General features: G+C 46.5%; 8 protein-coding genes across 8 annotated transcripts; 5 read left to right on the forward strand and 3 right to left on the reverse strand.

Moving 5' to 3' along the window:
• Positions 1-19: 19 nt before the first annotated feature.
• LOC108019152 (DALR anticodon-binding domain-containing protein 3) lies at positions 20-2,457 on the reverse strand. Its single transcript, XM_017086902.4, has 3 exons — positions 1,549-2,457; positions 690-1,005; positions 20-626 (listed from the first exon to the last, which is right to left on the reverse strand). Exons 1-3 carry the CDS (start codon positions 2,280-2,282, stop codon positions 339-341), a joined length of 1,338 nt encoding a protein of 445 aa, XP_016942391.2. The 5' UTR covers positions 2,283-2,457; the 3' UTR covers positions 20-338.
• A 481-nt stretch (positions 2,458-2,938) lies between these two features.
• LOC108018917 (uncharacterized) lies at positions 2,939-4,940 on the forward strand. Its single transcript, XM_017086509.4, has one exon. It carries the CDS (start codon positions 3,067-3,069, stop codon positions 4,777-4,779), a length of 1,713 nt encoding a protein of 570 aa, XP_016941998.2. The 5' UTR covers positions 2,939-3,066; the 3' UTR covers positions 4,780-4,940.
• A 646-nt stretch (positions 4,941-5,586) lies between these two features.
• On the reverse strand, positions 5,587-7,221 carry LOC108018927 (dnaJ homolog subfamily C member 25 homolog). Its single transcript, XM_017086520.4, has one exon. It carries the CDS (start codon positions 6,990-6,992, stop codon positions 5,991-5,993), a length of 1,002 nt encoding a protein of 333 aa, XP_016942009.1. The 5' UTR covers positions 6,993-7,221; the 3' UTR covers positions 5,587-5,990.
• Positions 7,222-7,836: 615 nt separating this feature from the next.
• cerv (cervantes) lies at positions 7,837-8,957 on the forward strand. Its single transcript, XM_017086603.3, has 2 exons — positions 7,837-8,013; positions 8,073-8,957. The coding sequence occupies exons 1-2, from the start codon at positions 7,935-7,937 to the stop codon at positions 8,705-8,707; spliced, it is 714 nt and encodes a 237-aa protein (XP_016942092.2). The 5' UTR covers positions 7,837-7,934; the 3' UTR covers positions 8,708-8,957.
• Positions 8,958-9,160: 203 nt separating this feature from the next.
• Positions 9,161-11,440, forward strand: LOC108018930 (CWF19-like protein 2 homolog). The gene is made up of 3 exons (XM_017086523.4): positions 9,161-10,428; positions 10,483-11,205; positions 11,274-11,440. The coding sequence occupies exons 1-3, from the start codon at positions 9,202-9,204 to the stop codon at positions 11,400-11,402; spliced, it is 2,079 nt and encodes a 692-aa protein (XP_016942012.2). The 5' UTR covers positions 9,161-9,201; the 3' UTR covers positions 11,403-11,440.
• Positions 11,441-12,002: 562 nt separating this feature from the next.
• LOC108018965 (SREBP regulating gene protein) lies at positions 12,003-13,769 on the forward strand. Its single transcript, XM_017086567.4, has 2 exons — positions 12,003-12,560; positions 12,683-13,769. Exons 1-2 carry the CDS (start codon positions 12,459-12,461, stop codon positions 13,232-13,234), a joined length of 654 nt encoding a protein of 217 aa, XP_016942056.1. The 5' UTR covers positions 12,003-12,458; the 3' UTR covers positions 13,235-13,769.
• LOC108018852 (uncharacterized) lies at positions 13,517-19,265 on the reverse strand. The gene is made up of 3 exons (XM_036820410.3): positions 18,180-19,265; positions 17,558-18,080; positions 13,517-17,408 (listed from the first exon to the last, which is right to left on the reverse strand). The coding sequence occupies exons 1-3, from the start codon at positions 18,798-18,800 to the stop codon at positions 15,829-15,831; spliced, it is 2,724 nt and encodes a 907-aa protein (XP_036676305.1). The 5' UTR covers positions 18,801-19,265; the 3' UTR covers positions 13,517-15,828.
• A 232-nt stretch (positions 19,266-19,497) lies between these two features.
• On the forward strand, positions 19,498-21,169 carry LOC108018989 (zinc finger protein Paris-like). Its single transcript, XM_017086596.4, has 2 exons — positions 19,498-19,622; positions 19,681-21,169. Coding segments are annotated over exons 1-2 (1,356 nt in total). The 5' UTR covers positions 19,498-19,620; the 3' UTR covers positions 21,035-21,169.
• Positions 21,170-27,414: the final 6,245 nt, after the last annotated feature.

Consider the following 27,414-nt stretch of genomic DNA (forward strand, 5'->3'; position numbering starts at 1 on the left):
AAGATAATTCAATACTTGGTTTACAGTCAAAGTGTATTAGTTATGTTTTTATTATTAAAATAAATTCGATAGTCTTTAGTTTGACATTTGATTTGTAACAAAGTGGGATTTTTGCAGCCAGTATAAACCTATAATTATGATTATGATGAGATCTGTTTTGGCTGGTAGAAATATAGATTTAAGTCATATGCAAATGTTACATCAATATCAAATCGTTATTATTATTAAAAAGATCACAATTATACCGGCTACTGTTTAGACAGTATTTGGTATTCGTCAGGTTACGCGTATAATTAGCCTCTTTTGTGGATTGTACATTGGGTCTATTCAATAGATCTCTATACAAAATCGACCGGCTCTATGCCGAGCAATGACAAAGCGGTATTCAGTACCTGGCGCACGGCCATGATGAGGTACATCCTGGCGTACACTATCGGCATCAGTTGGTCGCGCTTCTGGACGAGCACCTTCTTGTGGCGATAGTAGCGACTGAATGCGCTGGCCAGATTGTCGAGGTAGCGTATCAGGAGATGGACACTGCACTGGCCCTGCTGCAAGTTGTCCAACACGGACTCGAGAAGCTCCGGGAAAGCTAAAAGGTATCCGTAGATCAAATGCCAGTCCATCTGAAACACAGATTAACACAGAATATTAGATAAATGAGGGGCAAAAGAAAGCAATCCGCTTACATCATCCTCCAGAATGCTGAGATCGATCTCCCCCAGCGGTGGCAGTGGCTCGTATACGCCAGCGTTGACCATGCTAGCAAAGGTGCGCATCAGGGTCTCCAGTCGAGCCGAATTGTACAGGACGTACGAAGCCCCCTTGGAGCTGCCCACCCCATTGCGCACAACAATAGCAGCGGTGGCGTGGCGCACCTCGAAGAGATCAACGATCACGGCCGCCTCCCCTAAGCGCTTCATCAACGAATCGATGTTGTCCACGCCCGCCGGACGGATTCCACTGCGGTGCATCGCCATAAGACGCATGTGTGTGGAGCGCAGCCTGCATTGAAAAAGAAGACTTAAGTAAGCACGAGCAGGAATGAGATACAAAGCTCCCTCGAGGTTTTATCAAATAGCTTGTATTCTCTTAAATATCAGAAATATGTTTAAGTTATCTGAAACTAACACATATACTTGTTTTAAGTACTTTCCATAAGGTTTTTTATATAAATATATCACATTATAAGTTACCTAAAACAAAGATCAATTTGTGAAAGAATGTATGTTTTAAGGTAAATTACAAAGGATGCTAATTGGCTACACTTTGTATTGTTGGATTATGCTATTTCAACCCAAATGTATGTAAGCTGAAGTTTAAATCTGCCTATGCCAGTTTGCTTCTAGTTATATTTAAAGTATAAAACCTTATTATAGTAATAAAAAATCAAATTTTCTATGATAAATCTAGTTTTATACATTTAAGGGCTTAAGAGTAGTCATAATTTATGGCATATGATTTATTAATTAAAAAATATTCATGGCATCCTAGGCATGTATGTTTTGATGAGACCTGTCATTTTAGTTTAACGCTAACAATACTCACTCCAAGTAGTCTTTTACGCTCATTGCGGTGGCGGTCTTCTTCACGGGCTCCAGAACCGGGCCACTGACGAGGCAGACATGATCGTTGGGCGGTCTCTGGCAGCACTTCTGCGACTCCACGATCACACAGAGCGTGCTCGCCTGGCGGTCCTCCTGCTCCACCAGACGCCAGCCCGAGTAGTCGACCAGGCGCAGCATGATCTTGTAGAGCTGCTCCAGGCGATAGTCGCGCAGCTCCTGTTCTCCATCGGTGGTGGCTCGGCCATCGGTGCGCAGTTGCACCCACATGGTGGGCGATTGAACCGTCTTCAGCGGACGCCCGTAGTCCCCGGCCAGAGTGAGCACGGATTTAAGGACATGGGTGATGATCGGGCGGCGCTGGAAGTGCAGGGCATAGCGCTCCTTGCGCAGCACGGTTATCTCGGCGAGCGGAAATATCCACTCCTTGGACTGCTTGATCAGCTCCTGGCGCTGCTCCTCGCCGGGCAGCAGGAAGTCCGCGTTGCGGCGCAGTGCGCATCCCTGCTTGCTGGCAAAGTTCAGCCAGTAGCGCGAGATGGACGCCAGACTGAAGTCGCCCTGCTCGGCCAGGTCCTCGTTATTATAGCGGAGGATCTCGCCGCATCTTCTCAAGCGCGATGGACGCACTGCACCGCCGGCCGCCTTCCCATTCACCGGCTTGGCGAAGAACTCGAAAAGCTGCACGCTGAACTGCGAAAGCGGGTTGCAATCCATAGTTGAGTGCACACGGTGGGTTCAAAATGAATGAATAGTTATTATTTTTTTTTTATATACAAAGTTACTTCTCCGCGTGAATAGTTATTTAAATGAAGCCGGTCTCCCAGGTGATTTCGCCTATGCCTGTATGGGGTTTTGGAACCTTCTTTTCTTTTTTTTCACAGCTGTCAGCTGTCAGTGAAAAAGAGATAGCCTCAGCGTAAAAGCGTAATAGCCTCAACGTAAATGTCAGCAAAACGAACGTAAGCCAACGTAAGTGTCAGTGAGAAAGGGAGATGCAAGATGCGAACAAGCGTGAACAAGTGACAAAAAAAATTAATGGTATTTATTTGCAGGATAGTATAATATCCGCCATGGCGGGAGGTTGTATCCGCTATGGCAGGTGGGTGTATCTGCTAGGCCAGCTCTTTGGGTCTTAAAAAAGATAAAACAGAAACAGTAAACAAAACAAGCTGGAGTAGTAAAATCAAATTTGTTGTGATTTAAATAACTTTAAAAGTTAGTTAGCTGAATTCAAATTGATCTGATAGGCCCCCTAACTTATTATTATCACAGCATTTGTCTGCCCGGCGAAGCCCAAACCTAGCTATATTAACCGCTAGCAGTTAGCAATCGACATTTGCCGATTGAAAAGCGCTATTTCTAGTGTTTAAATAGCCAAATTGGCCACACTGCCAGCAGCAGAAGTGTTTTTATTTTCTGCGCGGATTTGTGGATTTGTGGCCCAATTTTGGCCCGAGGAACAGGGAACATCCAACAGCCCGCGATCGCGATCGGAGCAATGGCCAACAACCTGGAGTCGCGGGTGGTGGACCTGGGAGTCGCGTGCCTCATCTGCCTGGCGGAGGAGCCCGAGTCGAGCTCGATCTACGGCCACGACCCGGAGTCGCCGCACATGCTCATCCTGGACAAGATCCGCTGCTGCACCGGCTTCCAGCTGGCCGGCATCGCGGCGCAGCTGCAGAACTGGCCGGACAAGATCTGCAGGCAGTGCCACCTGGAGTTGTCCGTCTCCTATCGCTTCCACGAGAAGTGCGCCGCCGTCCAGAAGCTATTCCACTCGGCTGTCGCCTCCTCCTCCTCCGCCGCCACCGCCACCGCTGTCCCCGCCCCGCTGCTCCACGACCAGCAGCAGGAGCAGCTTAAAATGGATCTGGTTCAGGCCCAGCTGCGGCTGCCCGCCACACTGAAGATCAAGCGGCTGGACATGGACCCCGGCTCATCCAGCTCGGTCAGCAGTGCCATAACCACTGCCACGGAGCCCTCCTACTACCAGGATGTGGTCGAGGAAGATGAGGATGCAGACGCCCTGTCGCTGTTGCCCGAGGGAGCAATGGTTCTGTCCCTGACCGATCTGCAGGAGCGGGATCCTATCAAGGAGCAGCCAGAGGATGAGGACTCCAATGAGCAGCAGCTGGAGGATGATACCAAGATGATGGGCCTCGATCCCTGGGATGATGACAACACCCCGGAGCATCTGTACGAGATCGAGACGTCGCTAATGGAGGAGTCCGTGGCGGACAGCCCGCCTTTGCCGCCACCCCAGCCCAGCAGCCAGCAGAAAAAGCGCTCCTACCGTCGGGTCTCGCCCATTGCCAAGCGGGATGGACGGGATGGAGTGTCAGAGGCGGATCTGGACGAGGATTACAAGCCCGCCTCGACGACCAAGCGCCGGTACGAACGCTCGCCGAAGATCTGCGATGTGTGCGGCAACACGTACAAGTACCAGCACGCCCTCAATGCCCACATGCGGCGGCACAACAACGAGCGGCCCTATCCCTGCGAGGTGTGCCAGAAGGCCTTCATCTCGAACGTGGAGCTGCGTCGCCACATGCGTGTTCATACGGGCCAGAAGCCATACAGCTGTCGCTACTGCGAGCGGCGTTTCTCGGACTTTGGGAGCAGCAAGAAGCACGAGCGGATCCACACCGGCGAGCGGCCATATGTGTGCGAGGTGTGCCACAAGGGATTCGCCTACGCCCACGTTCTGTCCGTCCACCGGCGGACGCACACCGGCAAGAAGCAGTTCCAGTGCACGCAGTGCGACAAGGGGTTCACCAAGAAGAGCTACCTGTCGGCGCACATGGAGCAACACCGCGGATCGGGAGGCGGCGAGACATCGGGCTCATCAACGACCGCTGAGGGATCCTCTCGCAGCCTGCGTCTGCCGGTCCGGAAGGAGAACGCGCGCAAAGAGCCGGTGCGCAAGCCAATCCCCGAGGCCTTCTCACTGGACTCCGTGGTGCTGGAGCAGACCAAGGTCCTGGAGGAGTGCATCGTCGCGAATGACTTCATGTTCAATGAGGAGGATAATGCCGAGGAGGAGGAGGAGGACGGCGACCGGGACGAGGTGCTGCAGCATGATGAGCCGTATCCGGAGCCGGACTTCGGCGACGTCGATGGCTATCAGAGCGTGCGCTCGGTCAAGGAGCTCGTTGGCGATCTGCTCGATTCCGAGGAGTTTGTCGACGAATCCAAGTACATGATAGACTAGTATTACCCCTTGGACAGTTCTTCACTCTACTAAGGGGCTGTTCTCCTAATGCAACGGCCCCCAAAACATCCCCACCCCGTAGCTGTTAGTTCGCGAAATTTAGAAACGTAATTCTAAGAAATCGGTGTAAATAAAATGAAAAGATATTCAGATAAACCAAATTACTATGTATATTGGCGATGGATGGATGTAGTTTGTAATTGATGTCTAGGATCTAAGCTTTGAATACACAGTTTCAAAAACAAGTATTATTAATGCAATGTGGTAAGGATTTTATGCGATTAAGAGAACATTGGAATCCATTCCTGATTAATTTAAAATAGGAACTTAAAATTTGCTTTCCAACTATGTATGTTTTACTTGTTATTTATTTTATGGAGTTTGAAGTTTTAACAAAGAAATTGGTTATTTCGTACTAGGTATATTTAAGTAAAATTTTGTAATTTTAATTGCTAAACTTATATTACTTTAAAGTCTGGTGGACTGGGAAAACTACAATTAGCAATTCAGAGAACGAACAAATCTTATTTGAAGGCTATGACAAAAATCCAGACCTTGTTTTCTTTTCACCTCTCTTTGGGGCACGTACTTCAGTTGAACTATAAGTTCCGATCCCCCCAACCCCGCCATCAAAATGAAAGAGCAAAAACCAAAATTGTTTCTAAGCAAACTGTATAAACAAAAGCGCGGAAAGATGCTGTTTAGGGCGAAAAGAAGACCGAGTGGTTATGTGCCACGAAATCGAATTTTCGGCTACCCAGAACAACTGTGCAAACTGGGCACAGTGAACACCCAGTAAGAGAGTCGTTTAAATTCTATCTAGTTTATTACATTACTCGTGTTAGTCAAGTTAGTTGGAAATTTTGTGACCAGGTAGGATTGGGGGAGGGGGGAGGGGCAATTGTTCTAGGGCGGCTCGTCCACGCTAGCCAGCGGCCACTGTGGCAACGAGACTGGGGAACCGAACTTGGCCACGTTCTTGAACCGGTTTTGGCGGATCACTCCGGCGGGGTCAACGTTTCGCCCTTCGGCGGACACCGGGGCATTAACATAATTCATATTTTAGTCGGTGTACAAAAAATATCTATATAAATGTATATATATAATATATCAAAATTTAGTCCATAAGGGGGAAAGGGGTATTAGGATCACACGCAAACAACAGACTCTTCTTTAGATGGAACAATAAAACTTGAACATCGCTCCGGCGGCTAATCCTCGAAGGTTATGCGACCGGGTCCGTGGTTCTTCATGTAGCGCCTGTAGGCCTTGTACCGCGGATTCTCCGCCAGCTTCTTCTTCATCTCCTCGTCCTGTTCCGCCTTCCAGGCGTCGAAATTGTCACGCTTCCACAGCTCTAGATGCAGGTACTCCTCGATCAGCTTGTCCTCCTGCGCCTCGAACTGATGCTGGCCCATGCCCAGGTGCCGGCGGATGAGGTGCAGCTTCTGCTCCCGGCCGTACGGCTGCTTCATCACCGTGTAGCGCCAGAACCACTGGGCATGCCACACGATGAACGACAGTATCGTGTAAGGGCAGATGATCAGCTGCACCCACAGCACATCCCACAGCGTCGGCTTCGCGTAGCCGCCCTTCACGTCCATCTTCTCCTCGATCACCCGCCTGATGATCCGCTCGAGCTCCTCGCGCTGATCGTTCTTGGACATCCGGTTCTTGCCCTTCTTCTGGATCCGCTCCTGGATCTCGTCGCGGGCAATGTCCAGCGCCTGATTCCTGTACTTGGGCACCGTGGCGAAGTACTTGATGGCCGAGTCGTAGCGCTGCCAGCCGGAATAGTACTGGATCACGGAGACGATGGTCAGCACGACGACGATCACCACGCGCACATCCACCTTGGGCGCCACGCGTCGCCGGTAGTAGCGGTAGTAATGCGCATAGTACGCATCCGGATTGTCCAGCATGTAGTCGTAGTCCGTGCGCGATTCCTCGTCGCGCAGGATCTCGTAGGCGGTGGCCACCAGCTTGAACTGCGTCTCCGCCGTCGCCTTAGCCTCGGCGCCGCGATGCAGATCCGGATGGTAGCGCCTGGCCAGCTGGCGATAGGCCTTGCCGATCTCCGACTTGGACGACTCCCTGGTGACCCCCAGCACATCGTAGCAGTTGTCCTTCCCGCAGTATAGGCCCTCCAGCAGTCCAAGAGCCATGGTGGGCAGGATGGCCAGAAGCGCCAGGAGCAGTCCCTGCGTCCGCATCTTGGAGTCGGATTCTGATTTGGATATCGCTTTCACCTGGACACGTGGAGCGGGGGGAGGAAGAGGTGGCGCACAGCTGGCACTGGTTGGATGGTTCGGCTTCGGCTGGAGCAACTGGTGGGTCGCGTTGGCGCTGCTCGTCCGTCTGCTCGGCGTCGGCGTCTGTGTCTGTCCACCTTGTTAATTTGACTTGGCCAGATTACCTTTGGCCGATAACAAAAACAATCGATATTTGCTGTTCTCCGACGTTTCATCGATGTTTGAAATATAAAAAACGTTTTTACCCTCTATCGGGTAACCTATCGAGTTAGCCATTAACCCGATTACTCCACAATAGCGTTTACACCCGTTAACTCCATAACTCGAGTCTAAAGAGATTCCCTAGTATATTATATGAGATGAAGTTCAGCACTTTTGATCGGGATAGTGACCGACACACTTATAATTGCGCTGAATTGTTTAAGGGCGTTTGGTGGTTTACAGCTTGTTGTAATAGGTACATATCTATATTCAATTTCATACAAAATAGGATTGCCTAATCTAAAAACATTTTACTTACAGTTTCCTCAATGGAAATTACTACAAAAGTGGATTTGCTCCGGGCAGCGGAGTTAGTTGGTATCACTGGAATAACGATACTAGGACGTCCTTGACATATGTTGAAATGATGATTAGGCCCTTATCCTAATTTTTTAATTTGACTGATAAACGTGCATAAATAAAAGAATAAAAGTTGTTAGTTACAATTAATAATGTTATAAAGCTTGCAAGCAATTTGAAAAAAAACGTGACTGGTTTAGTGATCACTTTTGTAAAGTCGTAATTCACGGATTCACAGTTTTCAAACTGTCCATCGCTAGCTCAGCCTGCCTATCGAACTATTTGCGCTCCAATTTTTTAAGATTCGGAAATACTCCAAAAATAATATAGTTTATAAAATAAATGGAATTCAATCAGCATGTGGATGCCGTACTGTCCACATTTGTGGACAATACCAAGTTCTTCAAAGAAATGGCCGATGGTGAGTGTTGATGTGATCCGAAAAAAGCACTTCCAAAACGCGCTTTTTTTACCCGACAGCCATGTCCGAGTTCAGTGACGACGGGGAGATCCAAAAACTGTTGGATGCAAGCGCCCAGCAGCGCGTGGAGCACGCGGAGAAGCTCATCCGGCTGAAGAGCAAGCACCAGTCACTCAGCCAGGAGATGCAGAAGGCCCAAGGCGAGAGCGCCACCATCGAGGAGTTCGAGCGGATCTGGCAGGAGCGCAGCGAGGCGGTGGAGAGGAAGCGGATCAATGTCAAGAACATAGCCGACTTCAAGAACTTCAAGCGCACCGTGGAGTCGGCAGCGACCCCGGGGTCTACGCAGAATGGCCAGGCCAATGGTGCTGCCCGTGCTGCTGACGACGACGACCTCATCATCGAGGACACCGGCGGCGAGATCTTCTCGCTCTACGATCCCTGGTCCAAGGCCCTGATGAAGAACCCAGTGCGGAACAAGATGTGCGGCCACATCTACGACCGCGATTCGGTGATGCTGATCATCAAGGACAACATCGGCATTCGGTGTCCGGTGCTCGGCTGTGCCAACAAGACCTACATCCAGCCGGCGCACCTGGTCGAGGACGCCAACGTTCGGCGGAAGGTGCGACAGCAGATGGCCGAAGAGGCTGAGACGGAGGAGGGCAGCTCGGAGGAGGAAGATGAGGATTGAGCCGGAATCTGTGATTCCCAAAGCCTAATATAAAGATGCACAAGTATTTATGAAGGAAATCTTTTCTGTTTCCATTCCAGCCAACGATTATTTTTAATCGTTACCATGATTATAGAATTTCTACAATTCAAGGATCTTAAGTTTCATACAAATTCCATAAAAATACAGTTTAAAGATAAGTAGGTATATGACTTGATCAGAGATTGGATCACTCACCAAATACAAAACATAAAGCTATGAAAAAACAGAACAGATGCGTCTTATAGTCTGATACAGTTTTAAAAAAATATTTTTAGACTTGCGTGTTTATAAAAGTACATTAATACGTTCAATAAGAGTGAAAAAGAAATAAATTAATTGGTAAAATTTTGAATTTTGTAATTTAAATAGATTCCTATATCGATAAGAAACTAACCGATATGACTGATATCGCTAATAAACCCACCTCTATTAACAATGTTTTGATTGGTAAACAAGAGCAAACAGATCCAAAGATGAGCTACATACAATTCGAAAGTGGCAGGGAGAAGGACAAGGCGCGGCAGGAGCTGCGGGAGGCCCGCGCCGAGATGCTCCAGCAGGCCAAGGATCGGGCGGAGCTCCGTGGCCAGCGGGAACGGCAGAAGGAGCTGCGCGGCGAGAGCGACTGGATGCTCCCCGCGGTGGCCAAGAAGCTGGAGAAGCCCGCCAAAAAGGCCAAGAAGAAGAGTTCCAAGCACAAGTCCAGGTCCAAGTCCAAGTCCTCCAAGAAGAGCAGGAAGAACCACAGCAGCAGCAGCGACAGCGATAGCTCCAGCTCCAGCTCATCCTCCTCCAGTGAGGACGAAAAGGAGCGCAAGCGGCGCAAGAAGAAGTCTAAGAAGAGCCGCAAGGCAAGCGCCAGCGAGGACGAGTGGGTGGAGGCGCCACCACCTCCCGCGGCGGACAAAGTGTCCGAGAAGGAGGCCGTCCAGCGGGACACCTGGATGACCAGCGAGGCGCTCCTGCTAAAGACATTCTCTAGGGACCGCAAGGAACCGGCCAAGCCCAACGAAAAGGCACAACAAATCGATGCCTACGATCCGGCCAAGAGCGGCCGTGAGCTTAATCCCTACTGGAAGAGCAATGGCACGGGTCTGCCCGGCTTTCAGAAGCCGCAGGACGACGATGACCAGCAGTCCAAGCCGCGCTCCATCAGCTCCGGGCAGGGATCCTCGCGCGGCTGGCGAAAACCCGCTGCCAAGTCTCCCAGTCCGCCAAGAAGGAGCCGATCTCGCACAAGGAGTGCCACCACCTCTGAGGAGGAGGCGCAGGAAAAGGAGGAGGAGCAGCTCAAGCCCACTTCCTCTTGCCTCACAGACGAGCAGATCAATGAGCTGGCCGGCAAAGCCATTAAGGCGGAACTCAAAGGGAAAAAGGAATTGGCAGCGGAACTCAATCACCAGCTGGAAACAGCACGCAAGGAGCGAGCCGAGTTCATTGCCTCCGGCCAGTCGGTACCGAAGGCCAATGCCAGGCCAGCCAAGTCCAAGGCCTCCTCAGAGCATGTGCTGCTCACCAAGGTGGATCAGAGCGGCAACGTGCGTCCCCTGGTGCAATCCGGGTCCGGATCCGGTGACCCCAGCGAATTGTACGGCGGAAGGAGGGCACAGAAACGCGGCAGCAAGAAGGTGGACACCCACGTGGACGGCCATCGCGTTAGGTACTTTGCCGACGATGACCGCTACGACATTAAGCAAATGGTAAGTTAAACTTGTAATAGCAAAGGCCAATTACTAACACTATTTACCCACCAGTTTGAGCGAGAGAAGCATGCCACGGCCGCCGAGGCCAACCTGCAGTATGCCGACATTGTGTCCAAGCACAAGAATCCCAACGATGACCTGGAGGACATCTTCGCCGACAAGGTGCGCAAACAGATCTCTGCCGGGGATGCCGAGAAGCGGGAGCTGCAGAGTGCCATACGGGAGCACGAGAAGTTGGCTGCGAGTCTGGAGAACTGTGAGCGCTGCTTTGATTCCGCCAAATTGGACAAGCAGCTGCTGGTGTCCCTGGGCGACAAGATCTATCTCAGTCTGCCGTGGTACATGGGTCTCCAGAGCGGGCACTGCATCCTGACGACCCTGCAGCATGTCCCCTGCTGCACGCAGCTGGACGAAGACGCCTGGGAGGAGATGAGCAACTTCCGCAAGGCCCTGACGCGCATGTTCGCCGCCCGTCGCCAAGACGTGGTCTTCTACGAGATCGCCAATAAGCTGCACCGGCGTCCGCATCTCAGCGTGCACTGTATACCTATTCCCGCCAGCCAGGGCGAGATGGCGCCGTTTTACTTTAAGAAGGCCATCGAGGAGTCGGAGCAGGAGTGGTGCATCAACAAGCAGCTGGTCTCGCTGCGCCAGAAGTCCCTGCGGGCCGCCATTCCCAAGGGACTGCCCTATGTGTGGGTGCACTTTGGCATGGACTCGGGCTTTGCGCACGTCATCGAGGATGAGGACCGCTTTCCGGCCAACTTTGCCCAGGTTCGTCGACGACGCTAGCATTGTGTGATGTAAACCAAATCTAAACTGACTCGGCTTCTTAATTTCAGGAAATCCTTGGCGGCATGCTGGAGCTGAATCCGAATGCCTGGCGCAAGCCACGGAAGGAGACAAACCCCATCGGAAAGGTCAAGTCCTTTGCCGAAAACTGGAAGAAGTTTGATTGTACACAGAACTAATAAACTTGGTTGTATAAACAAATTATTATGAGATTTAATGACCAATGTCAATTCTATTTGTATGATTATACCCAGAACTCTTATTCTCAAGATGATCCCCAGCCCTACTCACCTAATACCGTGCTTACTTTCCAAACAACTCGCACTTTCATATAAACATCAAACACATAATCATTGTCCCAACGAAAATATTAACAGAATTATAAACATCCTCTAAAAAACACAGTTAACACATAAAATTTAAAATCTACCACTGTTAGTCGAAAGTAAAATTAAACATCTTTTGCGCTCTAATTACCAGTTGGCATACACTTTTAAACTTTAAGCCGGTTTTATGTAAATAAACAATTGTTTATACAAAATAATAAAATTAGCTCTTTAGTGAATCTAAAATGCGTTCTTTTGTTTTCCATAAGTATGTTATTAATTTCGAGTTTAATAAATTTATATATATTATAAAATAACTTAAGCAAACCGTATGTAAATAAATGCATTATAAAGTAAAAACAATAAACATAATTTATTGAGAAAAAGTCATAATTTGAAAACAATAACATTTTCGATATGAAATAATCGATTTTCTTTGACGAGCAACACTGGCTCTAAAACAGCTGACTGAAATTTACAAATATTAAGCAATTTGTTTTTTAAACTTCTATTGCTTTTAGCATTGATTTTATTTATTAAATTAGTTCTCAATAGATGGATAAAGATCTAAATTTTCTTAAAACCATATTAAAAAAAGTCAGGAAAAGTCAGACAGTCAGCTGTTTTATTGGACATCAGAAGTTCCCTTAAAAACATTCCTCATAAACAAGGGAAATTCGATTAGTCCAATCAAATTTAACAAATCCACTTTCGAAAGAAAACTGGCAACTGAATTGGATTTGTAGACTACAGGGATTAAGAGAGAGAGGATAGGGAACCAGCCCAGGAGAAGGTGCATCCAATGCTCCAGGCGCATTTGCCCCAAAGGACCACATCCAGAGTCATGCCCGCTTCTCGGAAGGATTCCAGCAGGCGGTGGCTGTGATGGAGCGCTAGGTTGTGGCCAGGATGTGGCCAGCCGCCCTGTCCCGCCTGCTGAGACGTCGGATTGTGTACATCGTGCTGGGGGTGCTGCTGCTGGTCTACGGATTCGGACACCTCGTGGATCGGGTGAGTAATCCGGATGCTCCAGGGGGCGGATTGAGGGATTACCGATCCTTATAAGCTTACCCCGAATCTAAACCCACTCTGATGTAACACAGTGGCTAATTGCGTTACCTTTGACCCCGCAGAACTCCTTCGCCGGCCTGCACAACGACGAGTATGTGGTGCAGCGCACACGTCCGCTGCTCTGGACGCAGCAGCTCCTGGCCCCCGAGGAGCAGGTCAATCGCACACGCAACGATCCCGAGGCACGCTGCCGGAACTCTGTCCAGGGTCGCCGGCTGCTGGCCGACGAGCGCGGATTCGTGTGTCGGCGCCAGGAGGTGCTAGCCAGCGGCTGCTGCAACCTGGAGCTGCCCGGCATTGGGTACTACAGCTGCCGCACCTGCAACACCAGCACCCACTGCTGCGGCGTGTACGAGTACTGCGTCTCCTGCTGCCTCCATCCCGGCCAGCAGCCGCTGCTAGAGCGCGTCCTGCGGGCGCCCAACACGCCCAAGTACATCTTCGCCAGCGTTGCGGATCACTTTGAGCTGTGCCTGGTCAAGTGCCGGACCAACTCGCACTCCGTGGAGCACGAGAACAAGTACCGCGATGCGGCGGCCAAGCATTGCTACGGACTCACCGAGGCGCACGAGTCCCAGCGCGATGTGGCGCCCCAGGGAGCGAGCCGGAGCTGACCACTGGTCCTCCGCGATGAGATTTCTTCTGTACAAATATGTGGATTGAGCTTTACCTCGAACTATGTAGAAATTAGAGAGTTATTAGTTATAATTTAGCAGGTTCGTTGGCAATAAGTCAGTAAGTAAGTCAGGAAGCACTTTAGACTAGGAACAATACGTTTTTTGCGTTTTAACTCTTAAATACAAAATTTAATTTTCATAGAATCCAAATTGTTTTCCATAAATGAGCAAAATGTAAATCGAATTTATTTATCTTCTTTTTTTTGTAACTTATAAACAGATATTGTAAATACACCGGGATCTATTTTAAGTGATCAAGAGCCTAACGAACACGGTGACCAGCTCTCTTTGACTCCAAACTTCTCCCACATTACTTTTGATTTCATTTATTACCTAGCAATAGTGTAAATATTTCACATCTAGCCATAAGCCATAGCAAAGTGCAATTTTTGACTCGATGATTTAAGTAATACTATATCCATCCATGTTCGATTGTGTAAATAAATGAGCAGGCATTTAAATAAAAAGACAATGGTGGTTTTTATAACTTTTTCGATTTCGTTTTTATTTTGCATTTCGAAAATAGAAATTTCTAAATGCTATTTGATGTACATATATCTAAATGTTGTCTCGATGTGGATCATGAAGTAATCGGTATTTTGAATCGGATTATATCAGATCGGATTAGAGCAGCGCAGAAATAGCCAGGCTCTCGGATAGAGCGAGAAAGATTCTATATGTCTAGTGGAACTTTTGGAAATATCTATTTAAATTTTACATTGCTAGGGAGCTCCGAAAACGTTTTCCAAATCAATTTCCGTCTCTTAGGTTACATTTTAACTAACGTTAATTAATTTCTTTATTTAATAAATAATTTATATATCAATTTGGAAATCTAAAGTGCAAGCAAAGAATTGTAATAATTGTTAACAGTACTTACATATAAAGTATTTCAGTTTACATTTTAAATAGTTCCGAGCTAATTATAATATTCAAGAATTTCTTTCGGATTATTGACATTGTTATAACGTGATCTGTATGTAGAATGCTCACTGTTGGTTAAATTTCCAATGATTTACAAACGTTTACCAATTCTGATTCATTTTCATTAGGCTTTTCATCATTTCTGTATAGAATATTCTCGCTTTTCGTATTAATTTATGTGTTTATTCATGATTTCCTCTTGCTATTTATAGTTTTTAGTTTTACTTTAAATAGTAAATGTAAGCTTATAGTATAAATATATGTGGATTTTACAAATTACAATCTTTTACTGCAAAAACTATTGGAAGAAGACGGGGACCAAGGATAATTAATGTTAAATTGCTACACAAAAAAAATGCATGAACTTTAAAAACAGACATCTACAAAGGTAAAAAAAAAATAGTTTAAATAGGTAGCGGGTATTTATATTAAAACATGCACTATTCTGTTGCTTCATCGTCATGAATCTTAAGTATATTTATATATATATGTATAAATCGTTTAGCATAATCGTTTTTTAAAGAGGAGCGGAACCTACTTAAGAGAGAGACTTAATTATGTATAATAGGATGGGTCGATTGCTGAGGATTAGAAGACTGGAAATTCCTAGAAATGACGGTGGAGTCTGCTGACCATTATAAGTAATAGAAACTTGGGTAATTCTATGAAAACCCTTAAAGTGTTTACGTTCTAGAACCAGTAGCTCTTCTCTAGGGACTACACATATCCTTTGACGGATCAAAACACAAAGTTTTTGGGTTTCCTTTTAGTTTTGTTTCGGATTCGCTTTCAGCGCTTTAGAATACATGGAAACCGGCACCTTAACCACCGAGCCCGGAATTTTGTTTGTTTTCTGATCCTAAGAAATCGACCCACCCATTTTGTCTGGTTTTTTGGGCCTAGGACACTGTTTCTTGTTCGCTTGCGCATTTTAATCTGCTTACTTAATTCTAAGTCGCTTCCCTATCGACGGACTACACTTCGTGTTCTTCTTGTTCTAGAATCTAGATCTACTGTTTCGGGTTGCTTTCTTGCTTCTATGCTTTTGTGCTACTTTGTCGAGTGTGTCTTATCCATCTGCTTTGTATCACCGAAACTTCTACGCCAGTTTTGTTTTTGATAGCTTGTCAACTCTATGAAAATTAGAGGGTATTGCCGCTTTTGATTGGGAATCCTGAATTTTCACCTCGGTTCTTCATCTAAACTTCTGCGTTCTTACTTCTTTTAGTCTTATGCTTACTCCTCTCTTTCCCCTATTCGTAATCCTACCTCTACATCATCATCTTTTGCGGCTTCTACTCTTAGCTCTAATCGTAGTCGTCCTCTTGCTCCACTTCTGATACAATTCTTAATCATATGCCTAGTTTATCTCAATCTTTTTCGTCTGCCCGTTTCCCGCTCCTCTTACTCCTCTTCCTCTTCATCGTGTTAAGCTATTACTCCCGCTGCACAACCTCCTCCAACTGGTTCAATCCTCTCGGGATTGCAAGGCATCTGCTGGGGGTCAACCTGTGAATCCTCACCAGCTTCAACCAGCGAATCCCAGTGGAGAATTACTTGTTGTGGAGACAGCCAGGTGGCAGCGGCGGTAATAGGCTATCCCTTCCTCATTGAGGCGGTTGTTGGCTGTAGTAACCGTATGCGCCGGTGGGTGGTGGCCCTTGCGGTGCTCCTGGTGGCGGCATCTGTGCCCCGGCGGGCCTATAGCCCTGGTAGCCCTGCGTGGGCGGATATTGTGCATAGCCACCGGCCTGGGGTGGTTGATGGTAGGCGTGTCCGGGATATGCGCTTCCCGGCGGCGGTGGTCCGTAGGCCTGTGGTGGTGGTGGTCCCCCGTACGGACCTTGTGGTGCTCCCGGCGCCGGTTGGTATTGATTTGGTGGCATCGGCGGTGTGGCTCCATTCGGCGGCGGTTGTTGGCTGCCCTGGCCCTGGGCATTCGGTGCTCCTCCGCCGCCCGCCGATCCTCCGGCCGATGGGGGTGCCTGTTGCTGCTGCTGTTGTTGCTGCTGCTGCTGCTGATTGGGCGGCGGCGGTCCACCAGGTTGTTGATTGTAGTTGCCCGGCGTCGAGTATGTGGGTTGCACTTGCGTTGGCAGCGGAGCCACACCGGAAACCACCACGCCCGGCGGCTGTTGTTGTTGCTGCTGTTGCTGCGGTGGTCCCGCATATTGCTGGCCAGCGCCACCAGGTCCACTGGGCCCTCCTCCACCACCAGCTCCTCCTTGCGGCGGCGGCGTCGATTGCTGTGCGTTGGGTCCATTGGGATTGGTATTGCCTCCGCCTGCTCCGCCGCCTCCTTGGGGCGGTGGCGTCTGACTCGGCGCCGTGGTGCTGTACGCTCCTCCCGGCGGTGGCGGCGGCGCTGCCCCGCTTGTCGGTGGTCCGCCCGGATAGCTACTGCCCGGCGGAGCACCCGCTCCTCCGCCACCGGCCGCCTGCTGCTGCTGATAGGCCTGATAGGGACTCTGACCGCTGCTCGTGGGCGGCGGCGGTGGCCAATAGCCACTCGGTGGTGGCCCTCCTCCAGCTCCCGCCTGGCCATACTGTCCGGGATTTGGGGGATAGCCCGCATAGCCCATAGGGGGCGGTCCTCCAGCGGAATTCTGCGGCGGCGGCGGACCGTATTGACTCTGCGGCGGACCCGGTGGCGGTTGCTGTCCACCGGTCGGCGGTTGTCCGGGTGGCGGTGGTCCCGGCGGCGGTTGCTGCTGTCCCGGCACCGGAGGAACCTGCTGGCTGCCCGGTGGTGGAGGATATGCGCCCGGCGGTGGTCCTTGGCCGGCGCCGGCGTTCGGCTGATAACCATGTCCACTGGCTCCCGTCGCCGCACCGGCTGGACCGTGATGGTAGCCACCCTGGGCTGCATTTGGTGGCCCAGGAGGTGGTGGGCCGTAACCCTGGGTTGGCGGTCCGTAGGGATAGGCGCCCTGCGGCTGGTACTGCGTCTGCGGCTGCGGCGGATAGCCGGGATAGTGGCCGTGCTGCTGCTGTTGCTGCTGATAGCTGACGCGATACGGACCCTGTGGCGGCGGTACGCCGGGTCCTCCGGCTCCGGGCTGTGGTCCTGGCCCACCGGGACCGCCCTGCTGCTGCTGGTTGGGCGGCTGTTGGCCACCGGGCTGTGGTTGCTGCTGCTGGGGATTCTGGGGTCCAGGGAGGGGTCCATTGTTGGGACGCTGTTGATCTGCAAGGCGGAACAAGGTTGAAATTAGAGAGAGCAAGGGACAGAACATGCCATAGGAATATTGGAAACAAAACAAGCTTTAAACAACTGTATAAACTATACTAGATTAACCAATACATCTTGACTCCGCTTGGCTACATTACACTTACTGGGCGCTGCATTCGGGTTGATGACGGACTGACCCGGTCCCTGACCCTGACCAGGTCCTTGGCCGGCTCCCGGTTGGCCCTGGCCCTGGGCATTGCGATAGATGGGATGCTGCTGCTGCTGGGACTGCGGACCCGCCTGGCTGACCTGGGGGCCCTGCTGTTGGCCGGCTGCTGCGGCCGCTGCCGCTGCTGCTGCTGCCGCCGCCGCAGCTGCCTGCTGTTGTTGTTGCTGCTGCTGCTGTTGCTGAGATTGCTGTTGGGCACCCGGCGGCAGGCCAGGATGTGGCTGCGGCTGCTGTTGCTGCTGGGCGCCGTAGGGCTGCATCTGGACAGGAGGTCCCTGGGGATCGCCGCCGTGCTGCTGCATGCCCATTTGCGGCGGACCCTGGCCCGGTTGACCAGGCACTGGACCCTGTCCAGGCTGCTGTTGCTGCGGCGGACCGCCCAACATTCCGTGCGGTCCAGTCGGCGGGGTCTGCTGACCACCCTGCTGCATCGCCTGCGTCTGGAGAATGTGCGGCGGCTGCGGAGGAAGAAGGAAAAACATTAATTAGATGAGTATGACTGATGGTGAGTAAACGTAAACACCCTAAAGGTGGTGAAATAGGATAGCTCAACCCACCGGCAGTATTTGTGAGATGTTCATGGCGGGATCGGCCAGCTGGGCGAGGTAGACCAGGTTGCGATGCAGGGCGACGTGGTAGGACATGCACTCCTGCGCCTTGCCCATGCTCTGGAAGTCCTGGATCGTCTGAATGAGGCCGCAGTTCTCGTCGAGCATCTTTTGTATCTGCGCCGAGTTGACTTGCGGCGGCAGGCCACCACCACCGCCGACGCCGACTCCTCCGCCACCGACGCCGCCGATGCCCTGGAGATTGGATTGGCCGCCGCGTGGTGTGGACGGTGGGGTGACCATTAGACCGCCGCCGGAGATGATGCTGCCCGGTGATCCGGGCACGCCCATGGGCGGACGTTGCTGCTGCTGCTGCATGCTCATGGGCAGGACACCGACGCCGCCACCGCCGGGTCCGCCCATTCCGACCCCGCCTACACCTCCTCCTCCGCCGGGTCCAACTCCGGATCCGGGTGGCTGTTGATTGGGCGCGGAATTGGGTGGCGGTTGTTGCAATTGTTGTTGCTGCTGCTGCTGTTGTTGTTGTGGCGGGGGAGGCTGCTGCTGCAGTTGCTGCTGCTGTTGCGGCTGCTGCTGCTGCGGCGGTTGCGGCGAATAAACTGCAGACATTTTACTGGCTGCAGTCTTCTTCTTCCGCTTCGGGGTTTTCTCCTGTTTTTCCACAATTTTAGCGGTTATTCTCGACCGTTGGGAAAGGAAAATTTTCGCAGTGTGCGGCGTTTTCTTTACATACACACACGCGCTCGCTCGCTCGTACACACACACACAGGCACTGGCTCAGGCACACGCACACGGGACGCACGGCAAACACACACACACACCCACACACACAAAGGTAAAAGGGGGAAAGAGGTTTTTTTTTTCTTTCGATTTGTTTGTGGCCAACGCTTGAAAAGCCGGCTATGCGGTAGAACCACGGTTATTTGTGCTGGTTTTCACTGCTCTACGGTGGCCCTCACTACTTGGCACTGGGAAATTGCATATTTTCCTCAATTTTCCGACAATTTTTCGCAAACATTCAACGCGACGCCGATCCGACGCGAAATTATCGATAAATTATGCCGTCCGGCACTCGGAAAAATACCAAGAGGAAATCGTTCGATGGTCACACTGAAAGTATAGGTGGGTGTATTTGCTGGCTTAGCAGTGACAACCACCTGAACAGTTTCTGGTATATTCCAGGTATTTTTTAAGTATTATGTTGGTATATACGTAAACATACTAAAAAAATTTCCACAAATGGTCCCGCTAAAATGACAGGTTGTTATCTTTGCTAGAACAGCAGTGTGACCATTTGCAATATTATATATTAGCAAAGACACACTCCTCACCAGGGTTTAACAGGGTGCTTGATGCAATATCGACGTAAACAAAAACAAATATTTGATATTTAGTCCTTGAAATGATTTAGTTTAATAAGAATAAAAGAATGTAAGAAAGTATAGCTGACAACCTGCTAAGAACTAAAGTTTTAACCTTTTTATTCCAGGGCAAAGCTGAAGAGATGTCGAACCTGCCTGGGCAGATCAGATGGAATGGTTAACATATTCGATTATGATCCTAACTATTTGGATGTGAATATTGCGGAAATGATATCCCACTGCATACGATGTCAAGTTTCTAGGGGGGATTCCCTGCCCGAGACCATATGTAAACCCTGCCTAGAGGAGGCCAAAAGTGCTTATGATACCATAAGAAAGTTCGAGAGGAGTCACCAGTTTCTAAAGGGGAATTCGTTGGAGGAGCATGTCTCCATAGTGTTGGATAGACCGGGAACCACACGGTTATATTGCCAGGATAAGAGGCAGGAAGCTGGCGGAGATTGGCCAGAAGAAGGGTCACCAAAGGTGATTAAAGAAGCGACAATAGAAGGACCTTCAAAAGTGAAGATTGAAGATACTATGATAGATCATCCATGGATCAAAGAGGCTTCAACAGATGAGCTATTCCCATACCCAGCTGAGATAGCACACAACATGGTAGAAGTTTCTCAAGAAGGGTCTTTAAAACCAGAGCAATTCCAGTACCAACTGAATGTAGAGGACAGCGATGAGGAGTTGCTAGAGGAGTTCCTAGAAGAGACATCAGTTGATATACCCCACTTTCAAGTCAAGAACGAGCCAGTTGAAGAGGATCCTTCGGAAGAGGAAGACTACGGAATGGATTACCAAGTTAAGAGCGAGCATATGGAGGAGTATGTCCCGGAGGACACTGAGACAGGCCAGGAGGATACCAGCAGAGAGGAAAACACCCGCAAGTACACATGTCCGCAGTGCCCAAAACAATTTGGTCGCATGTCCGCCCTCAAGGACCACATCGTTGTGCACACCGAGGAGAAGCCCTACGAGTGTGTGAGCTGCTCGAAGAGATTCAAGTCGGCCAGGTATCTCAAGGAGCATCACAGCATCCACACGGGCGAAAGGCCATTCAAGTGTACCCACTGCTCGAATAGCTATCGGAAGAAGACCTGCCTGCAGCGGCACATTCAAACGTACATGGGCGTCCGTCCCTTCAAGTGCACCCACTGCCCGAAGACCTTTGCCAAGGACTACGATCTGCAGTCGCACATCCGGAACTATTCGGGCAAGAAGCCCTACCAGTGCACTGTGTGCTCGAAAACCTTTGCCACCAAGTCCGTGCTCAATGTGCACGCTCGCATCCACAGCGGGGAAAAACCCTTTAAGTGTCCCCAATGCGCGCGGGATTTCCTTTGGAAATCGAGTCTTCTGAGTCACATGCTGCGACACTCCGACGAAAAACCCTTCACCTGTTCCTTGTGCTCGGTTTCGTATAAGGAGAAAAGATCTCTGCAGCGGCATATGCGCATCCACAAGAAAAAGTAGATATAAGAACTGATCTCATACATTCCATAAAAATATGGAAAACAATATGATAAGCTGACCTGATCGAAAAAATAAGTGTACCACATAAATGTTATTTCATGACTGAAAAAATAAATTGCCTAAATGTTATTTATTGATTTACTGTACTTTTTAAATGTTTCCTACATTATATTGAATTACAAACCAGTAATTAATTTTAGTATGTAAGATATATTTAAATCACAATAATTTAGACCGGCCGAAAGTCTTAGCAACTATGGCCGATTCCTCCCTGTACCTTAAGTTTTAAACTTTTGGCAACAGTGATTTAAATATTTAAATCATATTTTAAAGTAACCAAAATATGCAAAGGTATTTATTTGTAAAGATGAAAAATTGTAAAAATGAATGAGATCTAAATGTTTAAATTGTAAATATTTACTTTTAGTTTATGTAAATATGTACCTTTAAATATTAAGAAATGGCCTGCGAATTTTAAATTTATATGGCATTTGTTCTCTGTAAAACAAGTTATTAAAAATTGTTTCTATGTAAAGAGTGTTTGTTCAACTAATAAAGTATTTTGGAAGGTGTCCATGTATTTTAAAGTATTTATAAAGCCTTTTAACTCCGATATTCTATCATAGTTCATAATAATAGCAATTTATTGCACAACTCCATTGTTTTTATAGATAATTTAAAAAATCCAATGGCTTCCGGTCTGCGGCGGCTTCAAGCTGCCTAATGCGAATTTGAAGTAGGCCAACATATGTTGTCATGTCTTGTCTGCACTAAATAAAATGCAACTTTTCGCCGGATTATGCGCATGTGAGCAGAACACGAAATGACTTTTTTCTGTTATTTCGCTGTGGCAACTGTTTCTGCGTGTGCATAAGAGTATGAGTCTGAGTGCGTGCACTGTAAAAAAATATTATAAATTTAGTAACATTATCCACATAAGTGCAAAGCATTCATATACATTATTCTTGATTTTAATACCCCTATAAAACTTAACTAAAATAATAAATGAAATTTTTTGATTAATTCTAGAACTTGAGCAGGTTAAAGATCAGTTTTTGATTTTTAAATAAATATAGGTTATCTGAAATTCCCAGATCCTTTCCAACTTTAACTTTAAGTTACAATTTTTGCACTCTGCATGTGTTTGCCTGCAGCTTTTCACTTTATTCATGCATAAACTTGCCTGAGAAAGTTTTCGCGTGGCAAAAAGTTGCCACGGGATTTGCTTGGGTGGCGCCCCAGAACCCCCCCGAAAAACCCCTGCTTTTGGACACATGCAAATAACATATCGATGCTGCTTTTTCAAATAAAACCCCCTCCCCCCTCCTGGCCGCCCCTGCCCGCTGCCACGCCCCTTTTTGTGGCTTTCGCCTGTCGCCTGTTGTCCTAGAGGGGATTTAGTGGCATTGCCGGAACGTGCTGCTGCACATGCATCAATTTGGGCGCCACCGCAGCACCCGATTTCCCAGGCCCCTTTAACCCTCAAAACCCCCAAAACCCCCGAAACCGGGCAAACACCCCCCTTAACCCCATGAGCAACGTTTTCCGGAGCCACCCCACACGCACATTAACCCGCAGTCTGCCCCCGTGACATATAGGCACTTCTTTTACTTTACTTTCTATTTTCATCGGCTTGAAAATGTCATCCATTTTATAATTAATTACTTGTATTATTTTTCTTTCAGTGTTAAACAAAAAAAATTGCTAGTGTAATTGAAATATTTTAATTTTTTTAAATTCCATTCCTCACTTATATATGTTTTCTTTCAGTGTTAAATTAAACAAAAAGATTTTCTTATTATAACATATACTGTTTAATAATTTAAAGAGCATGTAGTGGAGTTTACATTTTTTAAGTTCATTTTTTATTTTGTGTTTTCCCCCATTTTCTCAAGTTAAAGATACAACCTAGGGTTAAAAGTAAATAAGGGTCGAAAAAATTATGTGCGGGCTTTATAAATCATAAGTTGAACACAATGTTGCCCTGCATTTGATTTCTGTTGATTAAAAAGCCGCAAAATTAAATTTTATACCATAAATCGTGGGCCCTTCCGCCTCCTTTTACCATAATTTATATAAATTTGTTTGCAATTCGGCCTGCAAATAATTGCAAAATGCCGGTCGACAAGAGAATTTGATAAATCTACTTTGCCTTATTTATTTATATTTATGATTCGTATATATTCTTAATATTTCTCTATTTTCTTTGTGATTTTTTTTTATTTAACACAAAGAAGAGTTAATCCTAAATAAATAAATCTAAAAAATTCATAAAATTCTATCCCATGAAATTTAGAATTTCGATTAGATAACTATAAACTTTTTCAAATAGATGCATGTTTTAAAATTGCATACATTCTAACCAACCTTATTATACTTTCCCTTTAACTTTTCGCCCTCAACTTTTGTGAATTTCTCCAGCATTATTTATTTATTTTAATTTTTATGCATTTTTGTGTGCGCCCCCATGGCTTTGATTACATAAATTGCGTATACGCAGTGTGTGCGCTGCTTGGTGGCCCTCTTAGGTGTAACATGTGTGCCAAGGTGCAAAAAAAAGGAGAAAAAAGGTGAAATTGGCAAAAAAAGAACCGACTCAAGGCCAAAACACTTGACTAGAGCGAGATGGCACCACAGACAGTCAGACATGAATATGAATGGGCGTCGGTTGTGGGGGGTGAAAGGGGGGATCTGTTGGGGTTAAGGGGGCGTGGCAGGTGTGCGTGTGAACCACCGAGAGGTGCAAAGTAGTTGCCACTTAAAAGGCGCTCAAAAAAAAAGAAACTTCAAACAAACAGCAGCCAAAAAGCTTTGAAGGGTTCTTCTCTCTCTTTTCCTCTTACTCTTCTTCTTCTGCCCTGCGGCAAGGGCGGTGGCGGCGAGGGGGCGTGGCAGGCGCTTAGATATGAGCTGGGTTTCGCATTGCTTTGGGCCATTGACAGTAAATCTGTTCAAGTTGACTTGCCAGAAAGTATGCAAAAATGCAAGATGCAACAGAAAGTACGCCATTAAGTGTGGCAAAAAGTAATATAAAATATATAATACATGGCAAAACATGCAATAACAAATTATTTTGAGAACTTTATAGCATACAAGTGTTTGTTAAAACAAATAAACATGAAATTCACACTAATCAATGATGAAAATATGTTGCCAACTAATAATCTTGTTTCAGTGTATGAAAAACGTGCATGCACAAACATGCAAGAAATAAGGGCTGCATTTGACAGACATCAGACAAATGTGAGACGACAGAGATATGGCAGCAATCGGAAAAAATAAACAAAATCCTATAAAAATATGCAAATTATTGATTCGATTCAGAACAGGGAATATAAACTTCAATGGATGTATAATGATACAAATATGTTGGAACATTTCAATTATCATAATATACGGAAAAATCTGTATTTACAGCAGTGTGATTTAAGTGATTTCAGTTGAATTAAAGAAAATTATTTAATAATGTTTGGTAAAATATCAATATGATTTGGGATAAGTCATTATAAATAACTCATTTATAAATCTGCAATACTATTAAATCCAGATATTATTACCTGAACTGGTTTTTTGGTGTATAATCAAAATGATTTCCGATTATTTTTTATGTTAGGTTCACTTTGAAAGTATTTATAGCCAAATAAAGTGTATTCTTTAGTTAATGAATTATTAAATTATCTAGATATTGACAAACAAGGCCACCTAAACTCCAAACTTTAGTTCACGAAAGACTTTCATTTATTTTTACAATGATTACTTAAAAATTCTGGCTACAATAAATCCATTGCAGTTGACTGAATTTTAAGCAAGTGCCTTTCCCTTTTTTTTCCATCTGTCAACTCTGTTCCGTTCCGTTTTAAAATACATTTTTTACCTCTTGTGCGGTTCTGATTTATTTAAAAGATTTTAAATATTTAATTGCCTTTGGTTGGTTCACTGGCTGGCATTTATTATTAAAGATTGAAGCTAAAAGCTTAATGTTCGGCATTCATATTTAATTATTTTTTAATTTTGTTGTTCCTTCTGGTTTTTATTTGTTTTTTTCCCCATCCTCGGAATATTTTTTGGTTGCACTTTTTGTGCCTTTGAACTAAATTGCTCTCCCTTTCTCTCGGGCTTTCTCTTTTACTTTCTCCGCGTGCGAGTGTGTGTGTGTGTCTGCCCACATTGTTGTTGCTGCTACTTCTGTGGCTGCTCTGGCATCATTGCCACCATCATCATCATCATCATCATCATCATCATCATCATCATCATCATCATCGTCGTCGTCGCGGGCGCCTGGCAACCCTGACCTGAATTTAACTCTAAAATTTGTGCGAGCTCTGGTATTTCACTTTCCACTTTTTTGCGCCTTTATTTCTGTGCGGCAAATCAGTAAGCGCGTGTGTGAGTGTTAATTTAATATTTGTTTGTGAAAAAAAATAGCAAATGGAATCAACAAAACGGCCAAAAAGAGTTAATTTAAGTTCTTCAAGTTAGTTGCACTCTGTAAGCACGAAAGGGGGCAAACCATCCAGAAGAAATTCTATTTAAAAGAAAGCTAGAACTGGAATATTACTACATACGTTTAAGAACAGAATTTGATTTCTTAGCAAAAATATGGATGGATAAGTGTATACTTTAAAGTTGTTAAATAAACTCAATTTATCTTTTCTCTTCTCACCATTTTGTTCTAATATTGAGAACATTGATACCAAAATGTACCTACACGGTTTTTAAGAACGAATCTTCTCAGTTCAAGAACAATGTTCTGGGATATTTATCTCTGTGTATATAATTTTAAATACAAAACCAATGCTTTTTCATAATAGTTTTTTAGACTTAAGAAATTTATTTAAAATTCTTTAGTTTATATCAAGAATAAATTGTTCTTAAAGATTTATAAAAAATAACAGAAATAACAGACTATCTCAAAAGTCCTCGTTATATGTATATTTTTTATCTGATCTAAGACCTAGATTCCTAGCTCCCAAGCATAATAAACAAATAGGTATAACTACAGCACTAAAGTCGTTTTCTACCCATGATTTGTGCTTCTACAGCTTTACATGACAGGGTATATTTCCCAAATCAAAATAGCTCTGCACTTTACACTCCCCAAGGAAGTGCTGAAATGACCCCATCGTAAACACGTCCAAGGAGCAACTCAGTTGGAGCAGTTCATTAATAAGTGACCAAGCGGTGTCATAAGCAGTTCATTAATTAGGGACTCGAACTCCCTCGAAAGCAAACAGTCCTGCATCCTTTTTCCTGGTCGAATCTGTCACAGAAATTCCCCCACAGAGCGGTGAAGGAGCAGCTTAAACACAGCTCGGATCGCCAGCTCCTGGCATTTATGCTTTGTGCTCCTAGTTGCCCATTCCACCCGGTTCCTTCAGTTTTTCCATGAGTTTTCCCCGAACGAAACCCCCTGCCATACAGTTTTCCCCCCACCATTTTCCGTTGGCCGTGCCAGTTCCAATCCCTTGTCAGGTATTTCAGCTTGTTGTTTGCTGCAGTTATGTGCTTAACTGCCACACACATCCAGCAGAGACGCCCCCTTCGGGTCCCTCGGCTAGTGGTAAAGGGCCATGTCAACTGGCATACGAAACCAATTTCCTTTTTATGGCAAATGAAATGAAAATTTGAAATGACCACAAAACCGGGGAGAGAAGGAAACTCTGCGAGATGGAGCGGAAAGTGGGAGACAGTGCACTTGGAAAAAGGAATCGGACCGGGAAATTAGGGATCGTAAATAACAGTGATGTTACTTTTTAATCGATAAAATCATACACTTAGGATGACACTTCAAAACTGGGTAAAAATAATCAAGTGCACTTGGAAAAAGCAATAGGGGAAGAATCGCTTAGGGATCGGGAAATAAGGGATCGTAAATAAGAGTGATATTATTTCTAAATCGATAAAGTCTTACACTTTAATACTGGGTAAAAATAATCAAAAAATCTTTTTATAATGGAGATAGTACACTTAGAAAAAGGAATTGGGGAAGAATCGCTAAGGTACCGGGAAATTAGGGATCGTAAGTAACAGTGATATTATTTCTAAATCGATAAAATCGTACGCTTAGGATGACACTTTAATTCTGGGGAAAAGGAATAGAAAAATGGCCATTGTTTTGTAACTAGTCAAAATATTATATTTATTTTTAAATTATGATAATGTCAAGGTCTGGAATTGGTCTGAACTAGTTAGAAATAAAACCTTTGGCAACATACTTTTGTCAAAATATTAAATATATTTTGATGATTCTCTACTAAAATTGCAATTTACCAGCTATTTATTTTAGTGCATTTCAAAGATAATAGTGATTAGTTCGCAGTGTGTGTTGGGGGACAGGACGGCGTCTCTGAAAGGTGGAAGAATATCTGCCCAGGAAATGG

This window comes from Drosophila suzukii, chromosome X, assembly GCF_043229965.1.
Source record: "Drosophila suzukii chromosome X, CBGP_Dsuzu_IsoJpt1.0, whole genome shotgun sequence".
NCBI lineage: Eukaryota > Metazoa > Arthropoda > Insecta > Diptera > Drosophilidae > Drosophila > Drosophila suzukii.